Source organism: Colius striatus, chromosome 1, assembly GCF_028858725.1.
Source record: "Colius striatus isolate bColStr4 chromosome 1, bColStr4.1.hap1, whole genome shotgun sequence".
In the NCBI taxonomy this organism is placed as follows: Eukaryota; Metazoa; Chordata; class Aves; order Coliiformes; family Coliidae; genus Colius; species Colius striatus.
Window position 1 is genome coordinate 200,803,923 of NC_084759.1, and position 19,496 is coordinate 200,823,418.

The 19,496-nt window shown below is 45.0% G+C and overlaps 1 protein-coding gene across 3 annotated transcripts in view; it reads left to right on the top strand.

The window, feature by feature from the left end:
- UPF2 (UPF2 regulator of nonsense mediated mRNA decay) overlaps positions 1 to 9,393 on the top strand; it is a 67,871-nt gene extending 58,478 nt beyond the window's left edge. For all 3 annotated transcript variants that reach the window (XM_062020059.1, XM_062020054.1, XM_062020064.1), the window contains 2 exons: positions 176 to 296; positions 8,108 to 9,393. In XM_062020059.1, coding sequence (XP_061876043.1) covers positions 176 to 296; positions 8,108 to 8,117 — 131 coding nt within the window. In that variant the 3' untranslated portion in view covers positions 8,118 to 9,393. The remainder of the gene's footprint in view (positions 1 to 175; positions 297 to 8,107) is intronic.
- The last annotated feature ends 10,103 nt before the right edge of the window (positions 9,394 to 19,496 follow it).

Consider the following 19,496-nt stretch of genomic DNA (forward strand, 5'->3'; position numbering starts at 1 on the left):
TGTCAGAGCTGACTATGCAATGTAGAAATTTTTTCAACATTAGCTGTTGTGGAATGATTTGAGTGAAAACCTTAAAGTATAGTAAAGCATAAATAAGGTAACTTTTACTAATGAGGCAGTGAAATTCCTCTTTAAAAAGAAAATGTATTTAACTTTCTTGTGTATGATGTTACAGAAATGTTGCAGTCTCTGGCACAGCGTCCGGCTCCAGCAAATACCAATCGTGAACGGCGGCCTCGTTACCAGCATCCGAAGGGAGCACCTAATGCAGATCTAATCTTTAAAACTGGTGGGAGGTAGGACAATCTTCCTTTAAATGTGGTAATACTGGTTCTAGGCAGCTAATTACCTTTCATAATGACAGCAGATAATGTTATGTGTAGTGCCAGTGCATTTGATTGTAGTTCTCATTCTAAAGCATTCCATTAAAATACTGAGCAGTGTTCTGTGCTTCTAACTGTGTCTCTCTAAATACATCCTTGACAGAGGTTTGGAAAACAGAGGATTATTTTTCAGTTGTGAAATGACTTGGTAGAATCTGAGCCTCCTTTTATAGGGGAAAAGATCCAAGTCCACCTCCTGAATGAGTGGGGACAGGATACTACAAAACATATCTAGAGAAATCCCCATTTTACTTTCTCAGGTTGGTGAATTTGTGAGCTGTACATCTGCATTTGGAACCCTGAATGGAAAGAAAACCAAGGCAGGGGAGGGAGGGGGAGAGAACCTTTGATTTATAGTGTACAATTTAATATATCTCTGTATGTCTCTTCTTGTGCAAAGTAAGCTTCAGAATAAACCACTAAATTAACCCTGAACCAGAAATTTGAATCGACAAGAGTTTCAGGAGGAAAATTTAATGTTTTTCTTTTCTTTGCAAGTTAGTTTTGGAAGTGGATGGTTGGGAGCAGCAAATGGGAAGGTAGAGATTGTCTACCAATGGATCTGTACTGTAAACAAGAAATAAGTTAATGCAATAATCCTACCTTACAGAAACATTCCTGATTTCTTTCTGATACATTTTTATAGGCATTTTATAATTTCCTGATGGTCACTCCACTGAGACCTAATACAAGATAAAAAAAGCCCACACCTCTCTTTCTTTGAAACCAGAAGGCATTTTGAAGTAATTTAAAACAAAAAAGCAGATAACTGAATAAAATGAGCAATGTTATCCATTTAGCTTGTTTGTATCAATGGCCTAACAACTGTCACAGAGATACAAACTCTTCAGTTATACTGAATTGCTGTAGTGCTTGCAGGTGTTTCGTAAGTGGCTGTGCAGTGCTGTGCAGCCGTCTGGTCATCTCTCTCAAATACTTTGCAAACCTGTATGAGGAGCACACTGCAGTTATTCTTTAAAGGTGGCAGCCAGACCAAGAGATAGCATATTTGCAGATTTTTTTGATGTGGTTCCTTGTAAAAGCTTTTTATTTTCAAATGTTTTAGGGAAAATATAGTTTAAGACTTCACTGTAAAGTACATCAGCCACTGTCCAGCAAACACTTTAAATAGTGTCTTCTTGTTGAAGTAACTGGGCCATGTGCTTGCAATTTGATGTACTTTTGTATTACATAATTTACTCTTTGTTCCTTTTAATCTGTAAGGCCCTTAGAGCAGGGACCAGGAAGTTTGTTTTAGCAGGCATATTTTATTTGTGTATAGTGCCATACTCAGGCTTGCAGTCATGCATCATTTGAGCCATCTTAGCCTTTAGTCAGGGAATGTTACTATTCTTAACACCCACTGAAAGTTTTATTTAATGGAAACTGTGGAGCCACCAGTGGCTTAGCACTTTTGGTATGGATTGTCTGTTGCCTACATATTCAGATTGTCTTCTGACTTTGAAGAGTGAACTGCAGTCTCTTTGCCCAGACAACTTCTTCACTAAAATATGAGAGTAATCCCATAGACTGAGAGCACTAGGGTATCTTCCTGTGTGCTGAAAGCAAACGGGAAAAGAGCTATTAATTTTAGTATCTGTTTGGAGGTTTCACTTTTGTACATGGTAGAACCAATTTGTATAATTACAGATGTTATCACATGATGAGTGAGCTGTGTTGGGTTATTTATTTTTTGCATGTGAAGACTGACACACTATTTTCTTGCAATAGTAACTATTAATAGCATTTTATTGGAAGTAATGTATATTACTTTTTATTTTAAGTTTTCTGAGGTCAGAGGTAATCTGAGCAAGTAAATGTCGTGGTGATGCCATTGTCATCTATAATCTGATATAGTTGGGATGAGGACTTTTAATTTCAGAGAAATCAAACTGGTGTGTTTACCTTTATTTTTGTGTTGGTAAATACGTCCTAAGTAGTGCATTTCAGACACTTTTTAGAAAGTGAAATCCTGACCTACCTATCATAAGGGCTGGTTAAAAAATGAGTGAAGCTACCACTGCTTGCTCTCATATTTTTGGCCTTGAAAAACCGAATCTCTCTTTGCAATTAGCCCTGCTGTCACTAGCAGGTTTTGAACTAGATGACTTCCAGAAGGCCACTGGAACCTTAATTTTTCTGTGATTGTGTTTTGATATAGCAGGGTGCTAAAACAAAAAATGCCAAACCACCCACAAATGTGTCACTTCCTTTGCCTGTGATCAGTCCACAGCAAATGGAAGAATGGGTTATTGCATGTGGCTATACAGCATGCATTTTGTTAAGAGGGAAATCTCTTGCACTTCTTATTTGTTGTTTATTAATATCGCTTTTCTATAATTGAATGAAATATGGTGAGAAGTGCAGGCTTTGTCAGGTTTCTGATTTAGCATGTGCAACGTGCTGGGCCTGAAATTGGAGTTCATAGCAGTTTATTTGTAACTGCTTATGTAGCACCAGGTTTTAGGACCTGCTAGTCCTGCAAGGAGGAGACTCTTTTTGGGACTCACGTACTCAAGGCTGACTAGCCCTAAAGATAATTTACTGGGACTCCATTAGAAGTAGAGTCCCTTGGTTTGCATCAGCAGAACTGAGAAGGCAACAATTTTCACTCATACCTCCAGTTTTGTAGTATTTTGTGTACTAAAAGAGGACATTGCCTATCAAGCTGTTAAACTGGTACCTTCAGGAAACAAAAACATTTACAAAAGTGGGTTTTTTTGGCACTGGGATCATCATGACAATGTTCTTTTACAGTTCTGGAGAACAGCCTCTCACTTGAAGAACCAAAAAGTGGTTTTCTTTTGTTTAAAGAGGCTTGAGATCCATTAAATGGCTTGTTTATAGTGACATGAAAATAGACATGAACTGAAATCCATTTTAAAGCATTGGTTACCAAGAAAGAAAAAAGAATTGCAGTGAGAAATTTGACCATAGAGTAGTTGATTTTCCCAAGTAGTTTTTATCTTTCTAAACTTTTCTTTATTAAAAGCAGTAACCTTAAAACTCACTGCTGTGCTGAAAGTACAGTAAAGAGGGAGGACTTTTCTGTGTCAAAAGGCCCATTGGGATCCAGGTGGAAGCTGACAAACTAAATTATATTCAAGTTAATTGTTAATTTTGAGTCTCCAATTTGCATCTGACTGTTCTTTCTGAACCCATTAAATAAAGAAGAATGAAGCATAAAGGTAATCACAGGATGCTAGGACTTTATTAGCTAAATATTCTCGTACTAAAGAGTATTTCATTAACACTGAAAAATCAGAGTGTAGATAATAAGGAGAAATGTGCCTTTAACACAAACACACATCGTACCTCACCCTCTATGTAGTTGTGTTGACCACCTGAAGCTTTGAATTCACTTCTTAGTGATGTATCAGAAGTCTTGGGCAGCCGAAATCCAATTTCTCCATTGGCCTCTGTCACAGAATCCTAGAATGGTAGGGGTTGGAAGGGACCTTTAGAGATCATCTTCTAGTCCAACTCCCCTGCAGAAGCAGGTTCGCCTAGAAGCAGATTACATAGGAACATGTCCAGGTAGATCTTGAAGACCTCCAAGGAAGGAGACTCCACAACCCCTCTGGGCAGCCTGTGTCACTGCTCTGTCACACTCGGAGCAAAATAGTTTTTTCTTATATTTAAGTGGAACTTTTTGTCCTGCAGATGGTTATAGACTGGTATGATCCCAAACTAGACAGACTCTTGGTAGTTGGCCTGGCACTATCTTGAACTGACAGATCTGTCCCTTGGTACATCATGCTGCTTTTCATCTGCAGTTGTCATTTGCAGTCATCTCTTATATTCTTTTCCAAAAAAGATCACCATTTCAGCAGTAATATTTTGCTCTTGCTTCAGAGAGTTTTAGGATGAAGTGGCTTCCATCTTTGCACTCTAGCTACCATAAATACTAAAAAATGCAGTCCTCTATTTAACTGTGTGCTGGGTCAGTTCACCTTACCCTTTGCCATCTTTTTCGCTAGTATTTTAATCTGGACTTTCTTCCCTAATACATACAGCACAGCCACCCATGAAATCCACTCAAACCCAGCAGAGAAATTCCAACCTCCCTTTTTAAATATTTCATGAGAGGAAAGTCCAGGGGAGGGGTTTCCAAATCCTGCAGCTTCTTTTGGTGGGCTACATTGGCATTGAATAGGAAAGAATAAGGAACCTGGCTTATCAGGTGTTTGTCTTAGCAACATGGTACTCAACTGGACTCTGCAATTGTAGATGCAAGTCTAACCCTAAGGTGAAGAGAGACCTGATAACAATTATAGTTTAGAAGGAAAGGAAGGCAACATTTTATTGATTAGCATATTCACTTATAAAGACTCTTTTTGAAAGTTGTTTTGATACATCATAATAATAGTAATAATAAACCAACCAAAACCTCCTGCAGCTTGTTGGCCCCCTGGAAACTACCAGTCCTGAACACCTTCCTGACAATAGCCCACTTTGCAAACTGGGACTGATTTTATGTTGTCAGAGTATTTTGGTTTTGTTGAGCAAATGAGAGTATAAAATAACTTGTTTAGACTCACCTAAGTAAGAGAATCTTGAGCTTTGTGGAGTATTGGAATCTGTGATGTTTGTATGAAAGTTGGTAATTCAGCTTGGTTAGGAAATGACACTGGCAACTCGGTGTTTTCTTAGTCCACACACTCTCTGAAATAGGGTTGTTCCAGAGAATATATTCTTACACAGCTAAATGGGTAACAGCTGCTTAAAATCCAGTGCTACACTTTCAATACAAAATGGCCGGGTTAACATTCTACAGAATGGAATTTCCTCCTTTGTTGTTTTAGAACTTGGTCACACCAGCAGCAGTAACATGTTCAGAATTAGTCTAGACTCCTTTACACTTGCTTGAATTTCTCTCCAGCCCATATTGAGGCACAATATGTCTGTGATCTCTGTCAGGGCATTCATGCTATGCAATCAGGTCACTTCGTGGTCATGGATACATGAGCACACTTACACATTCCCACCTGGAACACAAGTGATGGTCCAATTTAAGTTTCTCAGTACTTAGGTTAGTACTCTGCAGGGTTTTTTCTTCTCTTGCCAGTACAGGGAAACACATAGTATCCTCAAAGGCCAGTTTTGTAAGAGAGATGAAAGAAAAGATGGTCTCTCTAAGTTATCTCTGCTCTCCAGACAGGGAGCAGCTCAGAGCGGGAGTCTCAACTTCAGCTGCTGTTTTCCTCTGTAGGAGCTGTCCTCTCCTCTAAAGCTCACGCATCTGAAAGCAAGAAAATGTGATGAGCAGAATAAAGCACAGAAAGAAAAGAACTGTTCCTGAAAGAGCATTAGGATTAAAACAGAAAAATTAATTTCAAGTGTTTGTTGTGTTTCTGTTTCATGTTGCTGGTTTTGGTTAATGTGATGGAGAGAGAGCAGAAGGCACCAGAGCAGCTATTAGCTGTGAAAAGCAAAGTGAGTGAGTTTTGAGAGGAGGGATTTGGAGGAGAAGGAAGGTGCTTGAAATCTGTGAGGACACAGAGTACTCCAGAAATGGTTAGAGCATTGTGGGTTGATGGAAGACACATAGGGTTTAGGGACAAGTGTGAATTTAACTTCAAAAACCTCACATGTTAAGAAATAGTAAGAAATCTTTTTGATCTTGTTACATCAGCAACATTCAGAAGGAACTTCATATATTCTCCTGGGCACATTTCAACTTAAGCTATGGCTTATTATCTTGCTTATTTAGATTCCCCCAACTTCACATGTGCAATGGATTTGTGATTTTTCTTTTTTTCTAATCTTTACTATGGTGCCATGTTTCTGTGCACTTTTCCCCATTCTGATTTTCTACTCCAGCTGTAGTTAGGTAAAACTGTACCTGTGTGTTTCTCTATCAGGTGTAGTATGTGGACAGTATTAATACACATCTCCTTTTGTATTAATAGTGTATTAATACACAATTAAATGCCCCCATCAAATTCATTGGTGTTGAAAAGATGACTAAAAGATGACTGTGTTTGTAGCAGGGAAGGGAGTTGGGGAAGTAGATTGCAAGAAAGTGATGAATTTTGCACATAGACTTCAAGGTGGTTTTAATTACAACTAGGTATTAAGTTTGACCTTGCCAAGTATAGGTTTAGATTGAGTTTCTTAGTTTGGAGAGAGATATCATGTGAAAAACTTGGTTTTGGGAAAACTACTTATGAAATGTTTACCAGCAGCACCCTGGTCTAATCCACTGAAACACTGCTTCCTCTGCCCTCCCTGCTGCCAACACGCCGTGGCAGCTGCTGGGTTGATGAGAGACATGCAAGCAGCTCGTCCCGGCCTCTCTTCTTCCTTCCCTCTCAACAGCAGAATTGTTTTTGAAAGGGAAATGGAGAGGTAAAATCACAATACTGCAATTCATGGATGTTTTCTCAGTTGTAACATTCTCCAAGTGAAATCTCATTCTCCTATAGATATTAAAGTGGAAGTTCCTTTCGTTTGCAGCCATATAGCCAATATTCCTGATACCACGTGTGCCATCAAATTCACATATTATTGTACATAACACTGAAAGAGGGGTAAAACCAAGTCATAGAACCAGTACTGCAGGAACTTTGTGAAACATCAGCTCAGTACTGACAAAAACACACAGCCTGTTTAAATAAAATACACAAATATTGGATAACAAAACTAAGCAATGCATAAGAATCCAGACTTGCTGTGAAAGCTTTACCTCTTACAAGAGATACAGAAGTCACTATGTCCAGTTTACATACTTGTAACCTGTTTCTTGTAAGATTTTCAATAAAAATGAGGTGTAGATTAAATCTTGAGGTTTAAATGCTTGAGGTTTATGGACCAATGTAAAGAAACATGAGCTGTTTTGTTTACATGGTAAAAGATTTGGGTGTGTAGCCCCAGAGCTTTCTTGTGATTGTAAAAGTCTCTTTTTTCTACCTTGCTTTATACCCCTAAATTTTAATCTTCAGTCTAGAAATGAACTGAAAAGCAACTCTGATACAGTAACTGAGAGCTGTGCTGAAGTTAGTGATACTAGATTAGTGTTACTGCTAGATTACTCTGGTCTTGTTGAATCACATGCCAGCAAATTGGTGCCGTTTTCCAATGCATATTTACATTCTTAAGATGATTAAATGTGAGTTCTTCTGGGTAGGGACTTTGTTTTTCACAAACTAAGATAGATTTTAATACAACTGTCAACTCTAAAAAATGTTCTAAACAATCACTTGACTCTAGAAGGCCATCTCCAACATTTCTGCAGTACTTCTGAACATTCAGCATAGAAAGATGAAAACTATTTAAAGTAGCTTGTATTGAAACAAGTTCAGGAATCATAGAATCACAGAATGGTAGGGGTTGGAAGGGACCTTTAGAGATCATCTAGTCCAACCCCCCTGCCAAAGCAGATCCACCTAGATCAGGTCAGCAAGGAACATGTCCAGGTGGGCTTTGAAGACCTCCAGAGAAGAATCAGCTTTGCACTTCACTAGTTTAGCATCTCATCTGGGAGGAGAACGCAGCTCTTTCTGAACAAGGTCAGATACATCTGCTAAGATTGTGATGGGGACTTTTCCTTGATGTAACTTACCCACCTTCTTTTATCTGAAAAGTTTGTGCAGGTAATAAATGTGTAACACTAATAGGTAGAGGGCAAAAGAATATCAAAGTCACTAGCAGGTGATTTTAATGGTTGCTAACCACCACAGCCCTGGATATCTCATGCAAAACTCTTTCTCTTCTTTCTTTAGGAGACGTTGATCCAGCAGCAAGTGTCATTTCATTAGGTCCTGTATCTCTGATGTTGTGGATAGTGGAGTCCTCCAGCGATTAAACGAGAGCAGTGGACACATCTCAGCATGTCAGTCTAGAGCGTTCAGAACCTGGGACAGGCTGGGGCCGTGGGGCAGAAGCAACAGCCTCCCCTCTTCCCCCCAACCCCACACAGAAAAAGTGGAAGCTCCCAGTCATGGCCTATTAAACAAAAAAAAAGCAAAAAAAAAAGACAAAAAAAAGCTTTTTGTTATGGGAACTGCGTTGAGGGTTAATTTTCTCATCAGAGCAGAAGTAAATGAACAAGGTGGTGAACTTGTCCAGTGAGCAGCTCAGTGAAAGCAACCATCAGCCCGAACTTCAGATGGATTACACTGGAACAGAAAAGGTCTCTGAGAGCTCAGTATGTGGGAGAACAAAGTTCTAAAGTTGACACAAGTTAACGTTATCTGTAAATGGAGCACTTGGTGTTGGAAGGATATCCTTTGGGGGCTGCAAAGCTACAGTAGAATAAGATAGAGCAAATGGTGACATCTGAAAGAAAACCCTGACAAGTAGGAAAACTTCTTCTCAAACTCTACTCAGCGAGAAGATTTTTGGTTAAGGAATAGCCTTTTTCTGCCAGATGAGCAAGAAAGGGGATGGGGAGGGGTGAAAAACTTCAGAGCCAAGGAGGAAAAACGTCTGCTAAGGTTTCAAACGGAATGTGAGGTTGAGTACCAGAGGGTGTTGACTCGTACTGCTTGGAACAGCCTGACACCAGCCCAAGGACAGGGATGTAGTTGAACCCATTGTATGTATCATTGAAAACCAAAACGTGCCAGTCAGCGTAACAGGAGGATGTCAAGGAGCGGATCCAAATCCTTTGATCTTCATGGGTTGATAAGCCTCTGTGTCTGTTGAAACAAACAAACAAGTTTTAAAACAAAGATTTAAGTCTGGAAACAAGTAGAAGTTTTATTTTTTTTCTAAGTAGAGATGAAGTTTCTGGGTCTGTTTCTGACAATCTGTTATTTATTAGCGTAGGTTTTTGTTTGCTTTCAGGTAGAGGTAGTTAATTGAGTTAAGGAGCTCATCTGTATGTTACTACTAATTCGTTTTTCTAGCTCTTTTAAAATCCTTTTTACCACTGGTTTTTGGTTTCTGCATGTAGGAAGAGAGACTTAGAGAATTGTAACATTTCATACCGAAATGCCACCCGATCTTCACCAGCTTCAGAAATCTGACCTTTGCCAATGCTGCAATAAAGTGTTGTAATTTAGAATTGGTCTCTGTCTCTTTATATTGATTTTTGTCCTTCTGAAACAATGTTGTGAAGAGTTAGTGGTATATTGTGGTGCTTGGGCAGGGCAATGTAAAAACAGATGGCATTCTACCAAAGCAGGAGGACTCCTGCCCCAGCAAACACGCTTAGTAAATGCAAGATTTTGTTACTGTTTAGCAAGGAGCTGTGGAACTGAGATCATCATTTCATGTAATGTGAGCTGCCCTACGTGTTTAATTGAACCTGAGGTAAATGAAGCTGGCTTGGGGTAGATGAGTAACAGTGAAGTTCCCTCTCGTGCCTCGGTGCAGTGGCACCTCCGTTTGTGTGCTGACACCTGCCAGGGCGGATTGCTGTGGTGGCCTATACAGGGAGCAGAACTCCTGGTGATAACTTGCTTGAAATGGTGGCCACATAGTGTTCTGTGACCAGGCAGTCCTGAAATGAGGATGAGGAGAGCCTTTGCCTTTGGCCACTTACACCGAGAGCTCAGGCGGTTACAGTGAATTCTGAAATGCATGGCCTTGCCAGTGGTGCTTTGGAGAGAAGTCAAGGTGGTTACAATGCACCTACCTAAAGATCTGTTCTTTAATCACAGGATTGGGCATTGAGAGTGGAAAAAGTGCAAGCACAGCTCTGGGGCTGTTCCTTTGACTCCCAGTGCTGTAAGGACAGCAGGGGATGGAGCAGGGCTGGAAGGGCCTGGCTGGTCAGGCTGCTGGCAGACAACAGCCTCTTTGTGGAGCACCCCTGGGAGTTTTTCTGACGTGGTGTGTGTACATGGGCCAGATCTCACTGTGTAAGGAGGCAAGGATGCTGGAAGTGTGCAGTCCCCCACCTTGTCACAACTGTCTCCAGGTACAGAGGTCCCTGTGCCCAGAAGGTGCTTTCCAGGCTGTGGCAGTGGGATGGACGTGCCCTCTGGGGACCAGCTCTTTGTTTCAAGTCTTGTGAGATTCTTTTCATACCATTTTTTTTCACATGAAATGTATGGATGCATTTGTTAATCACATCTGTAACTCTGAGCTCCTCTAGGAATGTCTTCTGCAGCAACTGTTACCCATTGGGCAAATCCAATTTCCACTTCCCTGATGAAAAATACCTACCGATCCCTAATCACAAATTAAGCCTCTAATTGTGGTTCAGACTGAAGTCAGCTTCCTTTTCTCCTCATGCTGCTTAGTTTCAAAGGCATTTAATTTATCCAAATTGAATAACTGCAGAACAATGAAACATGAATTCACATTAGCTCCATCTTGTGTGTGTCAGCCTATGCCTTGGATGGAATTGGGATCAGTGGAAACAGCTTGATCAAATGATAAATCTAGGGGTCAAAATTGTATAAGCAGGATTCAGCTGGGGATTCCCTGACTTCAGGCTGAAATCAAAACATAGTTCAGTGCAACCTTCTGAAGTTCAATTAAAAAAAAAAACAAACCAACCCCCCTTCTGAAGTTGTGACAAGTAAAAAGGTCGTGTCCCAAATCACTGTGAGTGAAACAATTGGGGTTGGACATCAACAGCAGGGGGGAAAATGTTGGGACTGTTTATTCTTTGCTTTACCACCTGGTTGATTGATTTGCAATTGGTTGCTGCAGGGATTGTGTGGCTTCCTTTAGTTTTATGTCATTAGAGTACTTTGTATTCCCTTAAAGACAAATTAAAGTAGTTGTGGTTCGGGAGCTGGGGAATAACCTGTGTTTGATCGGTGCTTGTTACACATGAATGTGGCTGCTTTAGCCAGATTGTAGGAGGCATATTTCAGTGGTTGTATCTAGTATCATTGCTCCTCTTTTCCTGCAGTAGTGACCCATGAGTGCCACAAGTCCCTGGGGAAATCCTGGCACATTTGGACTGTGCCATCCTTTGATGGCAGAGAGGATGTTCCTCCAGGACCGTGTCAGATGCTCACTTGAAGGCACCTGCAATGAGTATTTTTAAAGCTGCATTCCTGAATGTGTGTGTGAGTGGTTGCAGCCAGAAACACATACCCAGGTGAAGGAGAAATTGTTTCCCAGCCACGATTCCCTAAAAAAATGTCTGTTATCTTATTGTTCTCTGGAAAGAATTTGGACTCAGGTCTGTGTGTTTGAAATTGCCTCTTCAGTGGTGTGAGGCTCACTGAGCTGACGTGCTGACAGCCAGGAAATGTGCTGCAGGATCCTTCTCAACATGTTTTTTTGCCTCCAGTTTTGTGCAATTCTTAAGCCCCTAAAACTCAAGGCAAGGACTTGGGGAATGAAGTCCCTCCATTGGAAGACATCAGGTTCATGACCACCTGAGGAACCTGAACATAACCTGAGTCCCTGAGGCCTGATGAGATGCACCCTGAGGCATCAGAGGGCAGGGACACCTCTCCTACAAGACAGGCAGAGAGAGAGAGAGAGAGAAGAGGGGAGGGCTCGACTCCAGAGAGACCTTAGTGTGGCTTTCGGTACTTAAGAGAGCTTAAATAAAGCTGGGGAGGGACTTTTTACCAGGACTTGTAGTGACAGGACAAGGGGCAAGTGTTTTAAACTGAAAGAAGAGAGATTTATATGGATACAGGGAAGAAATTCTCTACAATGAGGGTGGTGAGACAGTGCTGCAGATTTCCCTGAGAGTCTGTGGCTGCCCCATCACTGGCAGTGTTCAAGGCCAGATTGGATGGGGCTGTGAGCAACCTAATAGTGGAAGGTGTCCCTGCAAATGGCAGGCGGGTTGGATTAGGGGGATCTGTAAGGTCCCTTCCAACTCAAGGTTCTCCTGGGGATGTCAGTGCTCACAGGTGTCACTTTGCAGTCCAGCTGGTGGGATCAGATGTCTTTTTCTACCCTGGAATGATGTAATGTGACAAAAGAAGAAAAGGTGTTGAGTTTTCAAACCTCCTATAATCTTTTAGCACAAGGGGCAACGGGTACAAGCTGGAACATAAGAGGTTCCAAAGAAATACATGGAAGAATTTCTTCCCTGTTGAAGTAAGGGAGCACTGGCACAGGCTGCCCAGATGGGCTGTGGAGTCTCCTCTGGGAACACTCCAAACCCACCTGGATGAGTTCCTCTGTGCCCCACTCTAGGTGCTCCTGCTCTGGCAGGGGGGTTGGACTGGATGATGTTTCGAGGTCCCTTCCAACCCCTAAGATTCTGTGATCTGCTCGAGTTTTCTGGAGTTTTTATCCATTGTCCGTTTTCAGCAGCGGTGGGGTGGGGCGGGCTCGGCTCGATTCGGCTCGGCTCGGCTCGGCGGGTCGCTGAGGCAGCCGCTCCGTGCTCGGGGACGCGTGTGGCCGCAGGGGACGCGCGGCCGTTGCGAAGCGCTGGCTCGGGCGGCCGGGCCTGGCCGTGCTGCAGGCGGCTGTGCGCGGCCTTTCCTGCTCCTGCCCTATTCGGCACCGGCTCGGGCTCGCAGCGGCCGCGGGGGAGGGAGGAGCGGCCCGTGTGGGTTGTCCCGAGGCCTTCAGCCGGGAGCTGTAAGTGACGGCGAGGAAAGTCCCTCATCGATGTTGCCCCCCGGAAGCGATGCTGTGGTGTTAAGATCACGGATCCCAGCTGGGTAAGGGGGTATTTTCAAAGCAAATGCGGCAATAATAATACCACGAGGCAGCCCCCTGATAAATACATTCACTTGTTTTTATCTTTTGAGTTTTGTCACTGATCTGAGCACCAGCAGCTGAGGATGAGCCAGCAGTGTGCCCAGGTGGCCAAGGACGCCAATGACATCCCGGCCTGGATCACAAACACTGTGGCCAGCAGGGCCAGAGCAGAGATTGTCCCACTGTACTTGACACTGGTGAAGCCACACCTTGAGTGGTGTGTTCGGTTTTGGGCCCCTCACTATAAGAGGGACATTGAGGTGCTGAAGTGTGTCCAGAGATGGACACCAGAGCTGGGGAAGGGTCTGGAGCACAAGTCTGATGAGGAGCGGCTGAGGGAATTGGGGGTGTTTAGTCTGGAGGAAGCTGAGGGGAGACACCATCACTCTCTACAGCTACCAGACAGGAGGTTGTAGCGAGGTGGGGATCAGTCTCTTCTCCCAAGTTACAAGCACTAGGACAAGAGGAAAAGGCCTCAAGTTTCACCAGGGGAGGATTAGACTGGAGATTAGGAAGAACTTTTCCAGTGAGAGGGTTGTCAGCCCCTTTCCCAGGCTGCCCAGGGAGACAGTGGAGTTCCCATCCCCAGAGATACTGTAAAGCCACGTAGCTGAGGTGCTGAGGGACATGGATTAGTGGTGGGCTTGGCAGTGTGAGTGGTTGAACTTGACCTTAAAGGTCTTTTCCAACCAAAATGATTCTATGATTCTATGACTTTTTCCACACCAAGGTTTTTGCTCAGCCACATTCCACTCTGCCTCGCTGAAGCTGCTCATCTGAGAGGACACTTTGCTGTCTCTTCTCAGAACTCATCTATAAATAGGGTTTTTTTCCAGCCACTCCTAGGATCCCAGTGTACTGGCAGGAGGAAATGATTTGGACAGGAATCAAACGAGTGAGGAAATGTCAAAACATTTACTTGCATTGTTTGAATTATAAACTTCTAAGTTATTATTGCCAGATTATGATTTTGCCATTAAAACACTTGGTGTTTATGGTGGTTGTTAGAAGAACAAACAGTGTTTGGTTAAGAAGACTCCTTCCTTCCTTCCTTCCTTCCTTCCTTCCCTCCGTTGCCTGGGTCCAAGCTGTTGGGCAAATAAAAAAACATGGTAGAGACACTTTGAAAGGAGGAAGGATTTTAGATTTTGCTGGCATTTGTTCTTTGCCATTTACCTGCAGGAAAACAGTTTGTTGTGCATGGGATAAAAGGGAGTGACATTTTCTGCTAGCAACAAGTCATGGTTGATGGCCCAAGAGCTTGAGAACTTTGTTGTATTTACCCCTTAATTATTTTTTGCCACTTTTTGGCAGTGCCTCAGAGTTGTCTTTATAAGGACAGCCCCCATCACATTCTCATTGACATGTTTCACAGCTGTGCTGCTGACAAGTGAGACCTGGAAAGTGATTTTGGATGCTGGTGATGCTCTTCACAACCTTTGAGCTGTGATCCACTGGCATTATTTTTGTACCTTCTGGAGACTGTGGTTTTGTTACAGTCCCACGTCTGTCCCTTGGAACTCTGACTAGTAGGATTTTGTAGGTAAATAGAGTGAAGCATCATCACTGTCCTGCACACCCCATTGCTCCATGAGTGCAGCCGGACTGACACAGCCCTGGTGTTGGCAGCACGATGAGAAGGCCAATGGGTGGCTGGATTTTGGGCTATGTGACTGTGGTAGGTCCCTGGCTCTGTGCTCTGCTCCATCCATTTCCTGTGAGTTTGGAAATGTTGAGAGGAATAGTAACTTTTTTATCAATGTGGTGTGAAATCCTTGGGGCTACATTTGTCTCTCAGAAAATACCACCACTGGCCTACTCTTGATAAATGATCCAGTGCTTTCAGGCTGGTTACACCACTGTTTGCAGAAAATACCTGTTGCCAGTTGTGCTGCTGCTGGAGCCCCATGATAACAGAGGGGTGGCTTTTGGGGCAGCCTCTCCTAACGTTCCTTCTCTGTGCAGCCAAGTGCCCTTCCAGCCTGCCAATTGCCTCAATGCACCTGCACTTTTATCACTCCCCCTCCAGGCTCTCCTGCAGGCTGCTCTCTTGGCACTGAAGAAGCTGTATTGCTAAACCTGCCAGCACTGCCTGGTCCTCGGGAAGCTGCATCTCACCTGATGGTTCTGCCCTCCCTCCATCAGTACCAGCATCCTGCAATGATCCAGGTGAGAAGCCACGTGTCAGTGTAGATAGAGCTTGCTGTAGGAATTTGTATCTCCTATGTTTGATACTGTGAATTTCCCTCTCAGATGCTCTAACCAAAGGAGGTGTCACCAGTGAGGGAGTGATGTGTGTGTGTGGTGTCCTGCTGGTCTCACTCAAAATAACCCTCTGGAACTCATAAAGCCTCATGTAGATGCAAAACTGCTCAGGTGCTATGTCTGGCCTCTAACCACTGCCCAGGTGTGGAAAGTGGCTGAGACATCTATGCTGTGTGGAGCATCCCAGTCCTGCTCCAGTTAGTGAAGATGGGATCAGTGAAGCCTCAGCAACTGTGAGATGTCTGTTCAGCTGCTGCCCAGTGGGCATGGGTGGGATCTCTACTGTGGCAGCAGGAGCTAGGTGTCCTGTGTGGGCACAGCCATGGGCGCTCGGGTGCCTTCACCCAGCACTGACTCCTGGAGATGCCCAAGGCTGTGGGTGTCCAGGTGGGACTGGCAGGTACCAGATGGGGCTTGGAGTGGACCTGTGTCCTTCTCCAGGGGTAACAGAGGCTCAGACAAATGGTCTTTGTAAAAATTTGTCTGTAAAAAGGCTTTCTTTAGGTACTTGAAAGCTGCTGCAATGTGTGTGTCCCTGGAGCATTCTTTTCCCCATGCTAAACAACCCCAACTCTCTCAGCCTTTCCTCATAGCAGAGGTGCTCCAGCTCTCTGACCATCATTGTGGCCTCCTCTGGACCTGCTCCAACAGGTCTGTGTCTGTCCTGTGCTGAGGCCCCAGATCTGGGTGCAGCACTGCAGGTGGGATCTGACCAGAGTGGAGCAGAGGGGCAGAATCCACTCCTTGACCTGCTGCCCATGCTGCTTGTGATGCACCCCAGGACACAGTTGGCTTGCTTGGCTACAAGCCACTATATATATACAGATATACACACACATCTCTCTCATATATCTGTTCACATTAAGCTTTCTCTCCCAGGAAGCAAGATGAATGCATCAGTAAGGCTTTTACAACCCCCCTGCTGAGACGTTTGATGTCTCTACTGTATTAACCCAGTAAGTGGTTATTAAATTGCTATGAATTGCTGGAAGCTGCATCCCTGGAGCTCTGGAAATGAAGCCCAGGTAACCAAGTAGTGAGAGGGATCTCAGAGGTGGCTTTGGCTTTTCTTATCTAAGCTCTGAGAAGCTTTTCACGTGGTGATGGGAGCTTCAGCTTCCTCCTGGGGCCCAGGGCAGGAAGACCCCTCTCCTGGAGTGGTCAGCCACTTCTCTCAGAGCATTCAGCCACCCTGCTCCAGGCAGAGGCTGGATCCTCACCCCTTCTGTGCCAGCCTTCCTCTTCTGGAGGAAAGGTGGACCCAAGAGCAGCACTTGGGCAAACTCTCTGCTTCCAATCGTGGTGCCCGAGACACATAATTGTGAATTATTCATGTTGGTCTCAAACCCCAGGCCCTGAGAACCGGGGGGGGGGGAAGGTTATTGCAAGCTGGAAACATCAAATCAGAAGGGTTTTGGTTTCAGGGAGGGCATGTCTGTTGCTGTAGGCTGAGAGGCTGCAGAGGATGCTCTGGGCTTGGCCAGTGCAGAGCCTGGGGGTGAGCACAGGGCACAGCAGGACCTGCCCCACAGGGCACACTCTGCCCATCTCCTGTGCCTCAGCCCGCTGGAAAACTCCTGCCATAAATAAATATGAAGCCTCGTCAGGCAAACCAGACCCACTTAGGAGGCAGGAAATGTTCCATGGTAATGAAGTTTGTGTCATGAAGCCTGAAGACCCTGGTGATCCTCTGCTCTTGTGCTGGTCTGGGCATTGGAAATAGAAACGCCCTGACGACTGTTTCCTTACAGACATGTAACCATGAAGAAATAATCTGCCCCCTGCCATGGCAGCTTGTGTGAATGCTCTTTTCCTGCTGGTGTCATTCCACCCTCTGGCTTATCTTCATTACTCACAGTATGAACAACTCATTGCACACATGAGTTTAAGCTTCCTGGCTGCTGGTTTTTCTCCCGGGCAAGTAAACGCTACGGAAGCGGTAGGTGTGGGAGAGGAAGGGTGATTCAGGATTAGGGCATGAGCCTGGCAACCCCAGCTCCAGCTCCTCTCTGTTCAGTTTTTTCTTGGCTTAACATCCTTGCTGTCATTTCCCAGCTGGGAAGTGCAGCCCTCGCCCCTCCTCTTGGAGATGGATCAACAAGCAGGGAACAGATAAAAAAGAACCTGCTTTTTCTGCTGCTTACGGGAACAAAAGCTCCGAGAGACCTTCCGCTGCAATTGTGGGGAAAAAATCCCTTGTGAAGGTTTGCTGGTGAAGCTGACTTCCCAGCCCTGAGCAGATGAGTGATGCCTTGCAGCAGAGGCTGGGTGGGTGAATGGGAGGGCAGCGGGGAAGCTGCTGTCAGGGGTGTGAGGGGTGCTGGGCCGGCTGCCTTGGGCAGGAGCGTGCGGATTCCCCACCAGGGCCCAGGCCTGTGCTGGCTCCCCAGGCTCACAGCGGCTGCTGCATCGAGCTCTGAAGGGCTTCCAAGCTGCTCCTGGGATGAAAAGGAGATGGGTCCAGCCCCAGGGCCCATGTGAGGGAGGTGATGATGCAGGGGCAGCTGGGCGCTGAGTGGGAGGGCCTGTGCATCACCTCACACCTCAGTGTGACGCTCAGCAGTATCTACTCCAATGCTCTTCCCCACAGGTCTGTGGCCAGTGCCAGCTCCATTTTGTGTCTCGGGCAGATGCGTTTTCAGGAACTCTGCTCTCATTTTCCATCTGCAAAGTGGGAAAGGGCGAGGAGGTGGCTGAGGCTCATGGCTGATGAAGAGCGACTGGTTACAATGGCTGCTGGCTGAGGCTGATGAAGAGGGACTGGTTACAGTGAAGGCACAGGGCAGCCACACTCCCACCCCAGCCTGTTCCAGGCAGGGCTGGCAGCTGAGGAGCATTTCACCAGAGAGAAGGTGAGACAAGCCATGTTTCCTGCTGCCACATTTTGCTGCTGCAGGGTCTAGCTGGTGGGAAGGGCTGCCTGAGGCCTTCCTGCGGACACATGAGTGGGTGCAGCCATCACAAGTGAGGCAACTGAAAGGAACATCATCAACAACCTGGATGAGGGGACAGACACCAAACTGGGAGAACTGGCTGATTCACCAGAAGGCTGTGCTGCCGTTCAGAAGGATTTCAACCAGCTTGATTGGAGCAGAGAGGAACCTCATGAGGTTCAACAAGGACAAGTGCAGAGTCCTGCACCTGGGGAGGAACAACCCCCACACACCAGTACAGGCTGGGGATTGACCTGCTGAAGAGCAGCTCTGTAGAGAGAGACCTGGAAGTGCTGGTTGATAATAAACTGAACATTAGCCAGCAATGTGCCCTTGTGGGCAAGAAGGCCAATGGCATCCTGGCATGCATCAAGAAAAGTGTGGGCAGCAGGTGGGCATCAGATGGAGGGAGGTTCTGCTGCCTCTCTACTCTGCCCTAATGAGGCCTCATCTGGAGTCCTGTGTCCAGTTTTGGGCTCCCCAGCTCAAGAGGGACAGGGAAATTCTGGAGAGAGTCCAGCACAGGGCCACCAAGATGATCAGGGGACTGGAACATCTTTCATATGAGGAAAGGCTGCGGGAACTGGGGCTGTTTAGTCTGGAGGAGACTGAGGGGGTAACGTATGAATATTTACAAGTATATAAATGGTGGGTGTCAGGAGGTTGGGGCAGCACTTTTTTTCTGTTGTATCCAGTGACGGGACAAGGAGTAATGGGATGAAGCTGGAACACAAAAAGTTCCATTTAAACATAAAGTATTTTACTGTTGAGGTGAGGGAGCCCTGGCACAGGCTGCCCAGGGAGGGTGTGGAGGCTCCTTCTCTGGAGGTTTTTCAAAACTCACCTGGATATATTCATGTGCAACCTGATCTAGGTGGACATGGTTTGGCAGGGAGGCTGGACTAGATGATCTCTAAATGTCCCTTCCAACCCCTACCATTCTGTGATTCTATGAACAGCTCTGACAGGCCTCAGGCAGCAGCTCAAGGCCTTGTCTGGCTGTAGCCCGAGGGCAGGAGGGATGCTACAGGCTTTGGAAAGTTGAGCTGCAGGCTGATGCAATGGTTAAAAAATACATAAAATCTATTGTTCTTCTTTTAAATTCAAACTTTCTTTTAAATTCAACTTTCCACTAGTTTTTAAGCAAGTTATTGTAGTGTAGAAGTAAATGATGAACACCCCATTCCCTAACAACTTGGTCTTCACTTGTCCTTCAGGTGAGGACACTGTAACAGCTGCATTTCTTTGTGACACCCAGACCCAGGATAATGGTGCCTCAGCAGCTTTGGGGGACCTCTCACATTTGTTTGTGATTCCTGGGGCTACCCAAAAC